The sequence below is a fragment of the Leptonychotes weddellii genome, chromosome X (assembly GCF_054177405.1).
Source record: "Leptonychotes weddellii isolate Sample4059 chromosome X, ASM5417740v2, whole genome shotgun sequence".
Classification (NCBI taxonomy): Eukaryota; Metazoa; Chordata; class Mammalia; order Carnivora; family Phocidae; genus Leptonychotes; species Leptonychotes weddellii.
The window spans coordinates 10941152-10960026 of NC_138385.1; the positions used below are offsets into that span (position 1 = coordinate 10941152).

The 18875-nt window shown below is 39.4% G+C and overlaps 1 protein-coding gene across 1 annotated transcript in view; it reads left to right on the forward strand.

The window, feature by feature from the left end:
• Positions 1–5836: 5836 nt before the first annotated feature.
• Positions 5837–18875, forward strand: part of MCF2 (MCF.2 cell line derived transforming sequence) — a 58686-nt gene continuing 45647 nt past the window's right edge. The window contains exons 1-3 of the mRNA XM_081808181.1: positions 5837–5916; positions 17413–17532; positions 18331–18447. Of these exons, the coding sequence (XP_081664307.1) occupies positions 17518–17532; positions 18331–18447 (132 nt within the window). The 5' untranslated portion in view covers positions 5837–5916; positions 17413–17517. The remainder of the gene's footprint in view (positions 5917–17412; positions 17533–18330; positions 18448–18875) is intronic.

An 18875-nucleotide genomic window follows, 5' to 3' on the forward strand; every position in this document is an offset into this window, starting at 1 on the left:
ATGTATTTTGAAGCTCTGTTATCAGGTACATAAGCATTTAGGATTGTTATATTCTCCTGATGAATTTACCACAGTTTGATTATCAAATGATTTTCTTAATACCTAGTAATATTTCTGACTCTGAAATCTATTTTGTCTAAAATTAGACAGCTTCCTTTTGACTAATATTAGTATGGTATATCTTTTTCCATCCTTTTGCTTTTAATGCATTTGTGCTTTATATTTAAAGTGTGTTTCTCGGGTGGCTGCCTGGCTCATTTGGTAGAGCATGCAACTCTTGATTTTGGGTTTCTGAGTTGAAGCCCCACATTGAGTTTAGAGCTTACTTAAAAAAATAAAAATAAAATTACATTAAAAACTAAAGTGTGTTTCTTGTAGACAGTATATAGTTGGGTCTTGATTTTTTTTAATTCAATTTGATCATCTCCAACTTTTAATTGGGATGTCAGGATTATTTACATTTACTGTGATTATTCATATGGTTGGGTTTAAATCTACTATCTTACTCTTTGTTTTCTATTTGTCCCATTAGTTCTTTGGTTTTTTTTCCCTCCATTTTTGCTTTATTTTGGGTTAAGTATTTCTATCAGTCCACTTTATCTCCTTTGCCATTATCTTATTTTTTAAAGTTCTTTATATATATATATATATATATTTTTTTTTTAGTAATCTCTGTACCCAACGTGGGGCTTGAACTCACCACCCTAAGATCAAGAGTCACATGTTCTTCCGAGTGAGCCAGCCGGGTGCCCTGCAATTGACATATTTTTATTGCACATTTAATTTTTTTATAGCCTTACATCTTTATTCACTTAAATTCAGCCAAATGAGAATTACAATTAAACTTCTCAAAAAATTTCTATTAGCAAGCTAAATTCAAAGACCACCCTGTAACTTTCCTCCTGAAATAATCGTTCAACTTCCATTTAGCACTAAATATTTATGGAGCACCTACTCTGTGCCCAGTTGTTGGGCCAGCTGTTGTAGGGTGGGACCTTGAACATGTATGAGGCTCATCCTTGTACTTAGGTGGCTTTCATTCTCAATGTTCCTTATCCTCCAAGCTGTGTAGAGGGCTCTAGAGTAGGGTGCACACTGAATTTTAACCCACAGAGAATTCATGGTCTTTGTTTTTTTGCATTAGTAAGAGTCCTAAACCATTGTTGCTGTTACTGCTTATGTTGTTTCTTTGACAAATCCATTAGAATAGCACTTATTTCCTGCAGTTTATATCCTGTATTCTTTCAGGCTCACCATAGCTGTAAGTGGTTGATTATATCAAGTTGCCCAGTTTGAATTGAGGCCCGTGCATTGGTATAGAAACCGTTATTTCCCAATATCCTTGGTTGTCCAATATGAGGGTCAGCTGTGTTTTTAATTATATTTATTATATGTATTCCATGAAAATTTCTTCTGACTATAATCACTCATTTTGCCTTCTCTCTCTCTCTTTTTTTCTTTATTACATTCTGTTTTCATTTAGAAACTACTCGGCTACTTTTTTTCTTCTTTTTTTAAGTAGGCTCCACGCCCATTGTGGTACTTGAACTCAAGACCCTGAGATCAAGAGTCGGATGCTTTACCGACTGAACCACCCAGGTGCCCCTTGGCTACTTTTTTTTTTTTTAAACTTAGGGGCATGGTGCCATTTTGTTTTATGTGGAGGCCATCATCCTTATAAAAGTTACATTGGCCCAAACCTGCCCCTCTCAAATCCTCTTTCTTGCATTGCTGTCACATGAATTGTTAATTTGGTTGATTTTTTTTTTTTAATACGGTTTTAGGTGGCCGGGGAAAGGATAATGATTGGATCATTACTTTTCCAGAAAATTGTAATTTCAGATGTATACCAGAAGAAGTGATAGCAAAAGTGCTGACTTACTTGACATCTGTTGCAAGGTATAGCATTTCATTACATTTCTTTGAATTTGTTACGTGTTAGATACCCATTTGAATGTATAACAGGAAAATGGCTTTTTAGTGTGACTCTTATTATTATTGTAAGTGATTATAAGACTCACCTTCAGAGTAGATAAGAAATAAAACTTAGAAGGGGAAGCCGACAGCTACCTAAGTTGCTATAGAAATTATACTGAGGATCTATGAAAACAAAATTGGGAGTCTAGAAATATTTGTCTTCATGAAGAAAAACGTAGGTTGAAAATGATGATCATACGTAAAACCTTTGATTTGCGTAAAAGGAAATCTTCCTAGCCCAGAGTGAGGGTAGCTATTCTTCCAAGGGTAAAATATGAAGACCAAATGTTAAATGGACTCAAAAGTGATATTGGAATTTATTAGGAGGAACTTCTTGATATTAGAAATCATTTGAGACTAGAATGCTTTAAAAGGTAAGTTTCAAAAGCTTCCTTGAAGATTTTATTTAGGTTGAAAATAAAATTCTTATCTAATTTTTTTTTTTAAGATTTATTTATTTATTTGAGAGGGAGAGAGAACATGAGCGGAGGGGAGGGGCAGAGGCAGAGGGAGAAGCAGGCTCCCTGCTGAGCAAGGAGCCTGACACGGGGCTTGATCCCAGGACCCCAAGATCATGACCTGAGCCAAAGGCAGATGCTTAACCGACTGAGCCACCCAGGCCGCCCCCAGGTTGAAAACAAAAATTTTTAAAGGAAACATTTTCCATTTATTAACCCTGAAGACTAAGAGGCCATAAACCTACAATGGTAAAAATACAGAGTTTCATGAACAAAAGTCATATCACAGAAAACTGAATTTGTAGTGTATCCCTTAAAGCTTGAAAGTCTTTTAGGTCTTTTTAGGGCAAATAAAAGTTTTATTATTCATTAAACTGCCTTCTTAAGGCACAGACGAGATAGAAACTTGTATTTAATAGTGTTTTTCTGAGTGAATAAATGAATGGATGGATCATTAGTTCTTGATGGATTGCCATGAAAAGTTAAATCTGATATCATAAAGGACAGCTGTCTATAAGGTTGTCTTATACCCAAGATTGCAGTATGTCAAATTCATTTTAGTGACCTATCGGCATTATCCTATCACTTGACTATTTAAAAGAATGATGTTAGTGCCAAAAAAGAAATTTTAAATATTGAGTAGTAGAACATGGAATTAAATTGGTTTTCCAGCATAGCACTTTGTGATAGCTTTCCCAATCCAAATTTATCTTCAGTTAAGACATCAAATGTAAATGAAATAGTCAGAATTAAGGACACAACCTAGCAAATTTGGGTAGTTACTAAGAAAGACATTATTTCCTCTTATCTTGCAGGCAAAATGGATCTGACTCCCGGTTTACTATTATTCTTGATCGAAGATTGGATACATGGTCTTCTCTCAAAATTTCTCTCCAGAAAATCTCAGTAAGCACCAACGCATTCTTCAGTAACTTTTTATTTTTGTTTTACATAATGCTTTCTGTTTGTGGGAGTACAGAATATTTTGGTATTAGGCAATGAAGACAATAAAAGTACACGATGGAAACAATAAAAAAAAGATGGGATGGTGAGATGGGAAAGTGGGAAGAAGGGTTGGTAGAGGACAACTCATCCAAAATAAAACCTAATGGGAAAGAATGAGTAGTTAGTGGTTCAAGTTATGAGTGAGAAGAGACTCATGGTTCCCTATGCCTTTCAGAGCGAGGTGAGTTTTTATGCGAGCTTTTTTTTTTTTTTTAATGGAAATAGCTCTGTTGTATACTCACTGTATATGGAAAAGTATAAAGAAGAAAGTTTAAAACAGTAGTCAGTAATTCATCCATCCATAAATATAAACACCTCTTAACATTTTGATGTGTGTCTTTCTAGACGTTTCTCCCCCTGGGATAGAGTAGGGAAGTGACTCAACTGCAATATGACTTATCTCCCCTTTCGGAATCTAGCCCCCAGCTTCCCAAGACCCAGATAGAGGAAACAGTTTCCCTAAGAGAAAAATACGAGAGTTGCAGTCCTGCCCCCAGCCAAGATGATCTTTCACAGTGTTAGGCTCAGCTGGATTATAGCGGCGTTCTCTAACATTCTTCATAGAAGAGGAGGGAGGTGAGGAGCCCGTAGATTACTGAGCTGGCAAGACTGGGGCTGTCTGCAGAAGTACCGTGTGGCTAACTTCCTCTATCAGACCAGAGTAGCTGGGAATCAATATGTTTTTTTTTTCTTTGAGAGCCCAACATCATCAGTCATCAGAAATTCTTTGTCTCCTGACTGACACGGGAGGCCACTCTCACCAGAGGAAGCTGATTTGGTTGTGAAGGCAAGCCAAAAATCTAAGTTGTTGGACTTCTGAGCCAAGTGTTCTTTTTGCTACACTAACCTAGCTAATGAGCATAAGAAATATACTGGCGCTCACATGGTAAAATGGATGAGATCATTATTTTCATACCCAGCTCGCTTATTCTTCATCTTGAGCAAATCAAAGTGGTTTTTTTGTTTATTTCTTTAACAGAAGTGTGTAACGATAAGCAATGGAGAGAAGAGTTAACACGAAATTCACACAAGTTACTAAAATAAAATAGCAAAACCTTGACTTCATGTAATATATTTTTGCTTTGCAGGCGGGTATTATTATAATTGTCCCATAGATGAGAGAACTACATTAGTATACACGCTTAGGGGAAGGTTTTGTGATAAATCCGAGGTCAAATAGCTAAGGAACAAAAAGAGGCGGAGCAAGAATTGAATTTTCATGAACTTCAATGGGTGCTCTTTCCACCTGCTGCTTTTTATCATTTTCCAAATGACTTGTGGATAGACAAATACATTCAGTGTTTTTTTTTTTATAAAAAAGTAAAATTCCTTTGGAGAGAGTAAATCTGCCCAGCATATACTGTTGAGCCCTGTCAATGGGTCAAAGTTAAGTAAAAGCTATTTATTTACCTTGCTCTGGCCTTTTAAGATCCGTCCTTGGGCTTGTTGAGATTTCAGTTCATGATTCTTTTATACTAAATAAAACACTTTCTTAATAATAAAACTTTTTTTTTAAATGCAGCCCAGCTTTTTTTCTTTTGGCCAAAACTATCTGCCTGATTAAATTAAATTTCACTGAGTGACCGTTTGGCACATGGCATTAGTTTCTTGTTAAGGTTTTATTTTTATTAATCAAATAGGCCACTTGGAACAAGTCTTGTTTTTTTTCCTAAAAGAGAAATATAAGATTTGGTCTTGATTCTGTTGGTTGAGGGTCAACAGAGCAATAATGATTTATTTCTTGAGAGGTGAAGCTCCCCTTTCTGTTTCCCTAGGGATGGTCTTTCAGTGGGGAAGTATGAACCATATTCAGCATGGAGCTTGGCACTCAGGGTCCTTTCATTCTCTTAACTGCCAAATTGATGGTGCTAGGCAAGATTGGGGGCACCAGTGATGATGACATGTGATCGGCTATAGATTAAGCATTGTTTCTTTTTAACATGTTAAATGTTTCTACTTGTGGTATAGTTTCTATACCCATACTCAAGAGCACATTAATTACATCCCAACCATGACTAGCCACTGGGCACTGTTTGCATTAAAGATAAATAATGAATGCAAGCTAATTTCAAGAGCAAAAGTTACATTCAGAAAAGATTTCTGGTGAAAATTGCCACTGTATAGATAGATGTAACTATCTTTGGTATATTACTTTAAACAAGTATCTTTGAAATAATTATACAGCTCAATTTGAAGACCTTAATTTGTAAATTCCAAAATAAACTATGCAGTTAGGTTATACTTCATAATTAATGATAGGGAAACAAGATTTTTTTAAAGAGCTTTTATTTATTTTAGAGAGAGAGAGCAAGTATGAACTGGGGGAGGGGCTGAGGAGGAAGGAGAGGAAGAGCAAAAGCATCCCAAGCCGACTCCGCACTGAGCCTGAGCCCAGGTGGGGCTCAGTCCCAGGACCCTGAGAACATGACCTGAGCTGAAACCAAGAGACTGTTGCTCAACAGACTGAGCCATCCAGGTGCCCTGGGAAACAAGTTTTTTTTTTTTTTTTTTTTTTTTTTTTAGTTCTACAGTGTGGGGAAATGTCAGTTTGGGAGAGAATCCTAGCCATATTAGAAAATTTGTGTGTTCTTCCTGGATTATTATCAAAATTTCATAAATTGTTGACCTTTCACAAGGCTTAAACTCTGAATAGAATTTAATAATTAAAAAAAAACAACACCAAATCCTGAAGTGAATTTTAAGTTACTGATCCAGGTAGGACAAGAATAAAGGTATCAGTTAATACTACCTTCACAAAGATTCTTAGCATTCCACCTTAAAAATCAAACTGCGCAGAGGAGAAAGCCAGTCCCAGCAAGCCCCTAGGAGGAGAGTCGTGGTTTTTTTTTTTTTTTTTTTTTTTCTTCCTTCCTCCACTCTTAGGACATGCCTGATCTTCTAGAGCAGTCCGGCACCAGCTAATCCATGTGGCTCAATCTGGCTAAGTAATTGGGGGGAATGTGTCAACTCTGAATTACAATGAGCAGCCGGGAAGGCTCTGTCAGCTGACTAATCAGGGATAGTGGGGTTTTTGCAGTGCTGCCGCCGTGGTAATGGAAGCAGCTACCGTAGCTTTGTTTGATAGAGATTTTTGGCTGCCGCTTTTAAATACTACCCCAGAAGCAGCTCATATTTCAACAATGTTGCATTGACAGTTGGAAAAGAAGAGTGTTCTTGTTTTTAGGCGAGATGGCAGAAGCAACTCCCCCGAGAGGCAAGATGAGGTTCAGAAGGAATGCGGTAAGGGCTCTGCCTGCAGTCCTGGAAAGCCTGTATTCCCAAGTTCAAGTGCAGGGATGCTGCAGCATGGTGTTAGAGCACAAACTGATGCTGAATGGGGCTTTTAAGGACAGATAGAGAGAATGGAGATGTGTATTTGTATGAATTGCATTGATGTGATTACTGAGATATTGACAGGGAAATGGAAAGGAGTCCAGGAGGTTGAATGTGATTTCAAAATCTAAATGTGATCAAGTTGATGAGAAAACCTCATTAGTCATGTTATTTGTTTAAGACCATATGAACAGTTTTGAATTGTTGGGCAGGGTAGCTTTAAATCACTAGTGAAAATAATATCTAACAAAAGGATTCATCCTTTCTTTCACCATGGTCAAGTAGAGTGGGATATCATGGAAAGGTCTGGAGCCGACTTCATTAGCATCTGAAAAGGCAGCCCTTCCTGGGTGTTACTTACTGTTCAAGTGAAAAATTTTAAGTCTAATGATTTGAAATCTTTCAGATTTCCTCTGTTCTCCAAATTCAAACTTTAAAGATGCAGAATTCTAGCCTGTTGACAACTTTTTTTTTTAAGAGAAAAAAGTGACTCGCTTTTCATTATAGACTAGAATTTAGAAATCTCTCCTGTCAGATAGGTTTCAAACACTTTTCTAATTAAAATTTTCCCTTCATTGTTTCACTTGAATACTAAATTCCCAGCAAGTTTCTAAAGTGATATTTAGATGTATTTTGGGGAAATGTGAAAGAACACTGCTAATTTAATAACTGGTCGTCTTTTAAATGCCACTCTTTTTCTCTGAAAACAACATTTTGATGTTATGATTCAAAATATAATACTTGCTTGTTTAAAAAATCGAGACAACACTCAAAAACATAAGAAAGTAAAAATCAGCGTTCGGAAAAAAATGACATTTGGAATCAAAAGTAAGATAAGGGAACTAAACCAGTGAGAGTTTTATTGGTGTTGGATGAGTGTTAACATCATTGGGTGAGTGAATGATTTATTTTCTGAAAAAGCTTTTAGGACAGAATGATATTTTGAAAATTGCAGTTTAGGATCGGAATCTTTTTTCTTTTGACGAAATTGTATCTTCAGCTCTACACGTGATTTTGTACTATGGGAATAAATAGTTTCAGACTTTTAACAAAATTTTTAACTCACAGGAAATGCCTGTGTATGTGCCAAACCTAGATTCCTTTATATGCATAGATGAATCTAGGTTTGGCACTGAGAAAACATCTATATGAACATATGTTAATATACACACAAATAAATACAGCACACGAGTACTCATTGAATAGACCTATCTAGTCTACTACTGTGCTACACACAATGTAGGTTACAAAGGTGACCGTGGCATGGCTACTGAGGTGAAAGGGTTCCAGTCTAGTTAGAGAAGGTAGGACACGTTCATAAATAACTATCGTGAAAGAACTTCTAGGTGCTGAGGAAGGCTCCATGAAGATGACATTTGTTTGGACCTTAAACAAGAGCGTATGTTTCTCTTACTTTTCTTTGTTTCTGTCCTCCATTTTTCTCTTCAATGAATTACTTTAAGTGGCCCCTACGAATACATGTCTTGAACTGAAATTTATTGGAGTAAGTTCAAAGTCCAGAACTATAGTGGAAGATACATTTGTTCTGTTTACATGGGTAGGCTTGACCAGAGTGAAAAATTTGAAACTCACTGGTGACACAATGGTTTGACCTTGCGGGATTTCTGGAGTTGGGCCAATTTTGGAGGCTGAGATAGGTAGCACCTGAAAGGATGGGACAGTGGATTTAAAGTCCAAAGAGGGGGTTAAACGGGTTACTCGGTGGAAATTGCAAAGACTGTGGCCATCGAGAGGGAGGGGATGAGAACAGAAAAGAAGGGCAAACCTCAAGGAAGGAGTATCGCCCAGGACTCTTCTGCCCCTGAGGTTACATGGCAAGTTGTTTGGAGGTCTGTGGAGTAACTCATACTTTCTGTACTCTTTAAGGGTGGGGTATGAGAGAAGAGTGTATAAGTAGTTCATGACGTTGGAAATTCTTTTCTTATAGTTTGAGGTCATGAGATTTCTCCCAGGGTATTCTGAAGAGATAGTTTGGACCTTATCAAGGTCAATCACATGCCCACACCTCAACATTATATTCTGTTTTGATATTGGATTATAATAGTCTCTATTTAGTGGGCTCCATGATGCTAAACTCTGTCCAACAATTTGTTGTGACTGTTAACATTTGTCCCATTTCGTAGATGTTAAGGTCAAGTCGTTCCTAAATGCTAGGCAGCAAGTCTGAGTGTGCGTTCAGTCTATGCATTGTTAAGTACATGTCCCGGGAAGTGTTACATGTCTTGGAAAGAGCTTACCCTTAGGATTCACAAAGGCCCAAGTGCCGCCGCTCACCAGCTGCAATGTTGGATGCGTCCCTGCCCCACTCTGTGCTTCAGTTAGCTCATGTGTAGAAAGGCCACACTACCTACTTCACTGCAGTGTTACCAACGCTGCATAGGATAGTATACGTACCAAGCCTGGGACATGGGTCCTAGCTTATCAATCAAGGGTTCTTCTGATTATTACTGCATTCCCTTGCCCTGAAGATCAAAAAAAAGAGTCTGTGGGAACAGAAGTTGTTTTATAGTAAAGGAACCAAACTTTCATGATGTATAAAACATTTTCAAAGAAATAACTAGAGTAACGGACAAGTGTGTATAGGGTGTATGAACTGCCTCTCTTAGATACCGCACAAAGGATTTAAATGAGGTTAATTTCCAGACTTTAGTAGTGAAATGATGCATCAAGTTTATGCCTTTTGTTGTTATTGGTGTCCTTACCGCTGTAAGGGCCATGTAACTGGAGAATTTGAGGGTAGGCTTGAGAAGGGAGTAAATTTTCTCTAGGTGGGAAAGGTGAGAGCTAGCTAATTCTGTGCCCATTAACTTGAAGAACCAGTAAGAGCTGCTACTGAGGGCTGGGAAGGGCTGGGGGAGGGCTGGGGGAGGGCTGGGGGAGGGGCTGTGCACAGTGACTAGAGAAATGGCTCTGAGCCCTGTGAAGGTGGGCAGCATATTCATTTTACTGAGGTGCCTTTAAGCAGTCACATGTTGAAACTCCAAAAAAAAAAAAAAAAAAAAGCCTGCAAGAAGCTTTTTAAAAGCAGTACTGTTTCCTCTCTCATGCTGTCTTTTTTCTTCTTTTTATGAAAATAAAAACAAAATAAGGCTGACCTTTGCCCACATCCCTTTGCTTTTTTGACAGGTTCTCAAAAACGATTTATAGTTTTAAAATGTAGAGTTTGTGGAAAAAATAGAAATTGTGCTTTTTCATGTTTATATAACCATACAGATTAGAGATTCTTAAAGCAGCATACCAAAGAATTTAGAAATACAGTATCCCCAAACTGAAATGGAAAAGCTCAATGGTCTTGCGTGATCTTTGCTGTCAGATAGGTGCATTGGATACGCCTTATGGGAGGTGGTAGGCTGTTTGTTCATTTAAACGCTAGTTTTAAAATGGATTATCTTGAAACTTTTAGACAAATATCTGCATATAGAAAAAAAGCACTCTCTATACCTATGTGTATGCTCACACTTGAATACATGCAACCCGATCTTAAATCCCTATGGCCTTTCACGTTAAAATTTCTCAAGTGCTCTGTCCCCTCAAGATTCTCCTAGCCAGTGATCACAGAGGAGTACATATTATCGATACTGGCCCATGTTCAGATACTCGAAACTTTAGTTCAGAGGTTGCAAACTGGTAGTCCAAAGATGTATTTTGTTTAGACAAATGTGTCTAAACACAAGGATGTGTCTGGTTTGTTTTAGTATATGTGCTGCCGAAGCGAGCACATGTGTTGGGTTTGTTTTAACAAACGTTGAACTTGTTCACCATCTTTAAAAATCCTGAAGTTTCACGCGAATCTGGATTTCTGGCTTCTTTTGAGAAATCAGTGACTTGGCAAAGCCCACTTTCTGTCTTACATTTAGCTGAAACTGACTAGTGAGTGCCTTCCCTCCCCCAAGCCCCAGAGCTTTTCAGTTCACCAGAATCTCCACCATTTCCTGTTACTTCTCATCATCTAGGGAGAGTGTGAGTTGTCATTTTCTACCTCATTCAGGCTGTCTTTTGATTAAGCCCTGCCTACTTCACATGTTTACGTGGTCCCCCTAACACATGGTAGGCATTCATGTTTGTCACTTTTGCTGTAGGTTTCAGGTTTAGACTCTCGACCTTGAACCTGATCCTTATACCATCTTTGCTGTGCTTGTCCAAATTCCTCCTGTTGCTACTTTTTCTGTCCATTAGGAGTTTCTCCAGAGGAAGGAAAGCTAAAATGAAAAAATTCATCTTCCCTCTCTCGCTGTGTCTCTCTCTCTCAAATAAATAAATAAATCTTTAAAATAAATATATTTATTTATTTGAGAGAGAGAGTGAGAGCACAAGCAGGGGGAGTGGCAGAGGGAGAAGCAGGCTCCCTCCTGAGCAAGGAGCCCGATGCGGGGCTCGCTCCCAGGACCCTGGGATCATGACCTGAGCCGAAGGCAGTTGCTTCACCGACTGAGCCACCCAGGCGTCCCTTAAAAAAAAAAAAAAAGAAAACTTTAAAAAATTTTGTATTTGAGTCTAGTTGACACACAGTGTTACATTAGTTTCGGGTGTATAGCATAGCGATTGGATACTTCTTTGGGTTATGCTGTGCTCCTGATGAGTGTAGCTACCATCTGTCACCGTACAATGCTATACGATCTCATTTTCTATATTCCCTGTGCTACATATATATACATTTTTTTTTTGCTAAAGAAAGCTATGAAAAGTAGTCATTCATGTGAGGTTGTGGATTTGCTGTAACTGCACAATATGGCAAGTACCTATTTAGGTTTGGGATAAGTAAAGGGGACCGGGATTGAAAAATCCAGTATATCTGATTTGCACATGGGATTTGATGGGCGTGAGGGATAGAAACCATATATAGGGTCTGAACTTTGTGATTTCATTTTCTAAAAAAACATAACTGACCATTCAGATGGAATTGTTTGAGTGCTACCCAGCTGTTTGGTGGTTGTATAGCTATTGCCTACAAGGTATTTATTGCTCCAAATGGCTATTAAATTTGAGAGTAGCTATTAGTCTAACAGAGCACATGTGTTCTAGGAAGATCTGCATGGTAGCAAAATAAAGATTCTAAAATTATCATATAATGAAAAACATTGTAAATGTAATTATACAGGCAATAACTGAAGTTTTCATCCTTGAAAATACATTTTCTTTAAAAATGCTAATTTTTATGGGCTTTTTGTGACAAGCAAATCACTAAGCATTTTGAAGGAATTAAGGAAGGAGAATGTCTGATAAAATAATCAGGAAGTTTTAAGAATGATCTGATTAGAATGTAGAATTATCTTTAGAAGGATTTTTTTTTTTTACAGGTGTCAGTGTTTGGGATAAACCACTTTATCAAATATAGGCAGTAACTGATTTTTTTAGATTTTATTTATTTATTTCAGAGAGGGCACAGAGGGAGAGGGAGAAGCAGATTCCCCACTGAGCATGGAGCCTGACGCAGGGCTTGATCCCAGGAGTCTGAGATCTTGACCTGAGCCGAAGGCAGATGCTTAACTGACTGAGCCACCCAGGCACCCTATAAGCAATAACTGATTTAATAAACAACTAACAGGGGTGCCGGACTGGCTCAGTCAGAAGAGCGTGTGACTCTTGATATCAGGGTCGTGAGTTTGAGCCCCATGTTGGGTGTAAGAGATAACTTAAAAGTAAGTAAAATAAAAATAAATAACTTTGAAAAATAAAATGTTAAAATGTTAAAAAAAAAAATAGCTAACATAAAATCCCTGACTTATAAGCAGCTGAATACCCCCAAACCCTGTCTGTACTTGCTTTCCTATGGATTCTGTGGGCAGTGCTTCTGCTTTTCTCTCCTCTCAACTTTGTTCCTTCCTGTGTTGTCCTTGGACCTAGCTGCTGGGACAGCGTTGCTCTCCTAGGAATGGCAAGCTGGAGACCAGGGCCTTACCTTAGGGCAGAGAGTTGCCACATGGCCTTCTGTGTTTCTAATAGTATCCTCACCCTGCTTTTTTGCTCTGTACCCCCTGACAATTTGGGAGGTGGGGGAGTATTCCAGGCTTTAAGTTGGTCAGCCCTAGGGCCTTGCATCTAGAGATTTCCTATGTGATACCAGAGAATATGAATGTTAAGGAAAGTCAGAGAGAAAAAGATGATGAGATCAGGTCAACCTAGAGTCCATGAAAGAATAAAACAAATTTTGCTTGAAGTGTTGGCAAAGGTAGGGTGCTTTCAATTTCATTTAAGAGAAAAAAAAAGTGAAAAGGCAAGCTGGGTCAAGACAGGTAAGTATCATAATGATTCTGGGAATCTACCTATTTGAAGAAGGAAAGGCTTCACTCCTAAAGTGAATGGGATAGAAGTAGAATCTATGCTCTCAATCTAAAAATAGGTCCAGAGTTCTTACAAGTCTGTCAGAGTCTCCCCATCAGCAAGCCTTTATCGATATTCCACAAGTTTTCTACCTAAACCCACTTGCTTTTAGATCCAAGAATCCAAGGTAAAATTTAAAAATGCTCTTATTTTTTTAGGGTTTACAGATGCCTTTATATTCATTGTTTATTTTAAGCCCTACAATAACTATAGGAAGTATGTACCCTGTTTAGCATAAAATAAAATACACATTATGTACATACTATAGGGTAGGATATATATCCCATTGGGGCTCTCTGTCTCTACTTCTGGTTCTCTTTCCATGTTAGCTGTGTTCTTTGAGATAAGCTTCCTCTTGCTGCAGGGCTTGTGGCCGCCAGCAGTTCTGGAACTGCCCCCTCCAAGTTTTCCTCCGGCAGCACCAGTTTGAATAATCCCAGGGTGGGACTTGGGTCCTCCTTACATCAGCTTTTCATCCCACTGCTAATCACGGTGAGGTGCGTTGGGAGGGCAAGGTCAGGTAGAAAGATGGCAGTTCTCATTTGGAACCCATATTAACACTAATAAGAGGCTATCTCAGTCCGTTTGGGCTGCAGTAACAGAATAGCATAGCCTGGCTTATAAACAACAGGTATTTATTTCTCACAGCTGTGGAGGCTGGAAGTCCAAGATCAGGGTGCTGGCAGATTCGGTGTCTGGTGAGAGCCTGCTTTCTGGTTCAGACACGGCTGTCTTTTCTCTGCGTCTTCACGTGGCAGAAGGGGTGAGGAGTCTCTCTGGGGTCTCTCTCTTTTTTTTTAAGATTTTATTTATTTATTTGACAGAGAGAGACCCAGCGAGAGAGGGAACACAAGCAGGGGGAGTGGGAGAGGGAGAAGCAGGCTTCCTGTGGAGCAGGGAGCCCAACACAGGGCTCGATCCCAGGGCTTAACCCTGGTCCAGTAATCCAGACCAGGGTGGATGAGTTTAGGAGGTGCAATCTGCAAGACATGATGACAGAATGTGTCTGATAAGAAAGGAGAGACTGGGCCAGTCAATAACCAATCGCTCAAGTAATGGGGTGCATGGCATGACCCTTGCTGACATGGGGAATGCAGGAGAAGCAGGTTTTTTAAGTTTCTTAATTTTTTTTTTTTTTAGTAATCTCTGCACCCAACATGGGGCTCAAACTCACGACCTTGAGATCAAGAGTCGCATGCTCTTCCAACTGAGCCAGCCCGGCGCGCCAGGAGAAGCAGGTTATAAGGAGGGGGACAAGATACTGATTCCCCATTCCTGGACACATGGGGCTGGAAGGGTCAGCAGGACATCCAGATTGCAGCAATTGCCATGCTGCAATATTAATAACGGAACAAAACTATAAAACAAAAATTAATAAGATACGGTGGAGACAGGGTTATACGGGAACTCTGCACTTTCTGTGCTCGATTTGCTGTGACCCTAAACCTGCTCTAAAAAATAAAATCTCGTAACAAAAAGAGTAACTTTCACTCAGGTATAAGACCTAGACTCTCGGGTAAAACACATTTGAAACTGGGGATTTTGGGAGGGGTGCCTGGGTGGCTCAGTCGGTTAAGCCTCTGACTCTTGATTTCAGCTCGGGTCTTGGGACTGCGCTCCGTGTCGGGCTCCGCAGTCAGCACAGAGTCTGCTTCTCTCCTTCTCCCTCTCCCTCTGCCCCTCCTCCTGCTCTCTCTAAAATAAATAAATAAATCTTAAAAAAAAAAACTGGGGAGGGGCGCCTGGGTGGCTCAGTCATTAGGCGTCTGCCTTCAGCTCAGGTCATGATCCCAGGATTCTGGGATCGAGCCCCGCATCGGGCTCCCTGCTTGGCGGGGAGCCTGCTTCTCCCTCTGCCTCTCCCCCTGCTTGTGCTCTCTCTCTGTCAAATAAATAAATAAAATATTTAAAAAAAATAAAAATAAATTGGGGATTTTTTCTCTCCAAAAAAAAAAAAACCAGGGGGGCGCCTGGGTGACTCCATCAGATAAGTATCTGACTCTTGATTTCTGCTCAGGTCATGATCTCAGGGTCCTGGGATCAAGCCATGTGTTGGGCTGTGCACAGAGTCTGCTTGGGATTCTCGCTCCTTCTCCCTCTGCCCCTCCCGCTTGTGCACTCTCTCTCTCTCATTCTCTCTCTCAAATAGATAAAATCTTCTTTAAAAATTTTAAAAATTAAAAAAAATTCAATCTGAGGGTGCCTGGCTGGCTCAGTCGGTGGAGCATGGGACTCTTGATCTCAGGGCTGTGAGTTCAAGCCCCACGTTGGATGTAGAGATTACTTAAAAAATCTTTAGGGGCGCCTTGGGAGGCTCAGCCGTTTAAGTGTCTGCCTTTGGCTTGGGTCATGATCCTGAAGTCCTAGGATCAAGCCCTGCATCAGGCTCCCTGCTCAGCAGGGAGTTTGCTTCTCCCTCTGCCCCTCACCCCACTCGTGTTCTCTCTCTCTCTCTAAAATAAATAAAATCTTTAAAACATAAAATCTTTAAATTCAATTTGAGACGGTAATAAAACATCAACAGTTAAGTGGCAATGAGAACCACAGCAGGCAAGAGGACTGTGAGACTCACAAATAGGTGAAAGAGGTTAAAATCAAATCAAATTAATCAGTGATTCTAAATAGACACAGATGGTACAACTCATTACTCCCCCAGATGGCCATGTGTGTGCTACCCTCTCCCTTCATGAGAAACCTTTTCCCCTCTGCTGTATACTAAATGGTTATGTCCCTCAAAATTCATGTTGAAACCTAGCCCTCAGTGTGAGGGTATTAGGAGGTGAGACATTTGGGAGGTGATTAGGTCATGAGGGCGGAGCGAGCATAAGGGCGTAAGTGTCATAAAAGAGACCCCAAGGGCGCCTGGGTGGCTCAGCCATTAAGCGTCTGCCTTTGGTTCAGGTCGTTGATCCCTGGGACCCTGGTCTGGATTACTGGACCGGCCTCCTAGCTCATCTGGCTGTTTCCACTCTTGTCCAAATCCAGTCCTTTCCTAAAGCCAAAGTGATTCTTCTAAAATGCAGATCTGATTCTCTTGCTCTGCTGCCTAAAACCTCTTAGAGTTTCCCCTTTCCCCCAGGGAAAAATCCGAGGTCTTTCCTGATCTGGCTCCTGCCCATCTTTCTAATACCACCTCCCATTGCCACACTCCCCCGCATCATTTTCCTGTACCTTTCCTGACTGGGACCTCTTGAAGAGATGGGGCAGTGCACAGTGATTAAGAGCACAGACTCGGGTGCAGATTAAGACCTCACCAGCTGGGGCAAGTTATACTTAAAGTCTCTGAGCCTCACTTTCTTTATTTGTAAGAGAGGATGGCCTAACTACTTCACAGGATTATTATGAAGAGGCTCTATGATAATGTTGGCAAAATACTTGACACAGTAAGCATTTGATATGTGGTGGTTTATTATTAATATTGGGCCACACTATTCTCTCTCTCACTAATTTTACCTAGTGCTTTCCTTGTCTTGTAGCAATTATGCCTTGACCACCTACTGCCTGTCAGTATTCTAGAAACTGGGGGAAGCATTGGTGCTCCGGAATGAAATTCTGATCCAGTTAATTCCTTTTTATGCTTCAAAGAGACCATTTTGACCTTTCTAGGTCTAGGATGCTCTGTGCTACCACTTCCTGTTGCATATTATTCTATAATTCCTTTGTTTCACTTATCAACTTGGGTTATAGAGTTAACAGTTACTGATGGACTGCACTATTAGACTGTCATTTTCTTGCAAGCTGGGGAGGGACTACATCTTATTAATTTGGGCACACTGAATGCTAACAGTGCGTGCACTTAACTACATGGAGCGGACACGTAGATGATACTCAGTGAATGTTGCTTGGATGAAAATAAAAATAGGATTCTACAGAACAGGTTTCTTCCATCGTTTAGTGCAGGTACACAATGTTGAAGCTCCCTTTGGCTTTTAGGGTTATCCCAGGAGCCTGCCTCCTAATTCTGTTTCCCAGGGAATAAATGCAGTTCAAGTGCAAATGACTAACTTTAAAATGAAGTTCAAGAGTAGAATTCTTTGTAACTTGGGATTTACTGTAGTGTGAGAAAGTTCCATGCCGTGGACGTTGCGAGGGTCTGATCTGATGACCTTACACTAGTTTTATTTCTGTTTCCGTGTTTTTAGATTCTATCAATATCCATTTTTAAAGTTTTGTCCTTTTAGTGGCCTTTATTACTTTCAAAGTCATTTCCTTTAATTACATATTTTCTGCTACGTGCTCAGTTGAGTGCATGTTTTGACAATTTTTTCTTTCTTTCCTGTGTTTCTTCTTTCTGCAGGTTTCCTTTCCTGGGAACTTGCACTTGGTTTTGGTTCTGCGTCCTACCAGTTTTCTTCAACGAACTTTCACAGACATTGGATTTCGATTTAGCCAGGAAGACTTCATGCTCAAATTACCAGTAAGAGTATATTATTTAAATGTTTTCTTTCTTTAGTTCTCATGAAGACTTTGTACCATGCTGTTGATGTTTTACCTGTGCTCACAGAGCATTTAAAAGAAAAAGATAGAATTTGTCTTCCCAAACTATAAATTTGAAACGCCTAAAAGTCTTCTGCTTCTGTTGTTAAAATAAAGGAATAGTCTAATCAGTTTGTAACAAGCAATTCCTTTTGAAAAAGATCTATGTCACATACGTTACGTGTGTGTGTATATGCGTGCATGTGTGTATATAAAATCAGGACATTTTATTTTTAGAAAACAAAAATTGAGTGTGTGTTTTATGTATTTGACTCCCATGAACTTACATCCTGAGCTAGTTCATAGTACTATGATCTTTTTTTTTTAAAAGCTATTTTTATACGTTTTTAGGGTCAGGAATAGAGTCCTCATAAATTATGATACTTTTGCCAAGATTAGTCCCTCCTCATAGGTTCTAACTTACCACATTAAAGCCCTTTTACTTTGGTGTAGGCATAACATTCTTTCAGAAGGTGCAAAATTTTAGATCAAGGAGAATTAGGCCTTTGGGTTTCTATGGAGATTAATTTTGCTTTACAGAGAAATGTTTTGTAAATGAAAACTGTGATTACTTAAAGAAAGTAGTGCGTACGTCTGTGGGGGGATGTACAGGAGAGAACTGTTGGAACCATTTATACAAGATAACTTTGTGCTAATGAATGCTAAAGTTCATTGTACAGTTGAATGGAGGGATGCCATGAAGGGCAGTTAACAGTGTCTTTCTTGCTTATTTATATAGGTGGTTATGCTGAGCTCAGTTAGTGATTTGCTGACATACATTGATGACAAGCAATTAACCCCTGAGTTAGGCGGCACCTTGCAGTACTGTCACAGTGAATGGATCATCTTCAGAAATGTATGTTGCTTTTGCCCTTACTGTAGAGCCTATAGTTCATATTCACCTTTAAATCTAGTTCTAGAATTTTTTCCTCTTGGGGAAAAACAGATTTCTGGGGCTCCCATTTTTCAAGAACATATAATTCAACATCTTGATTTTCTTCCATAGGGAATAATCTAGAAATGATGAAGAGTCACTGAGGATGGCAATTGAAGGAAAGGCTTAGGGAATAAGGAGATGATGCTCTGCCCACCCCCTCCTGTGGCCATGTAGTAACTTGAAGAAACAAAGGGTTTGGGTTCAAATCGTAGCACTGCTATTGTTAGCTATACAACCTGGCACAAGTTATAGAACCTCTCTGATTCTCAGTTTACCCAATTATAAAGTGGAAATAATAGTACTTTAGCTCAGAGGGATATTGGGAAGATCAAATGAGATAAGCCCTC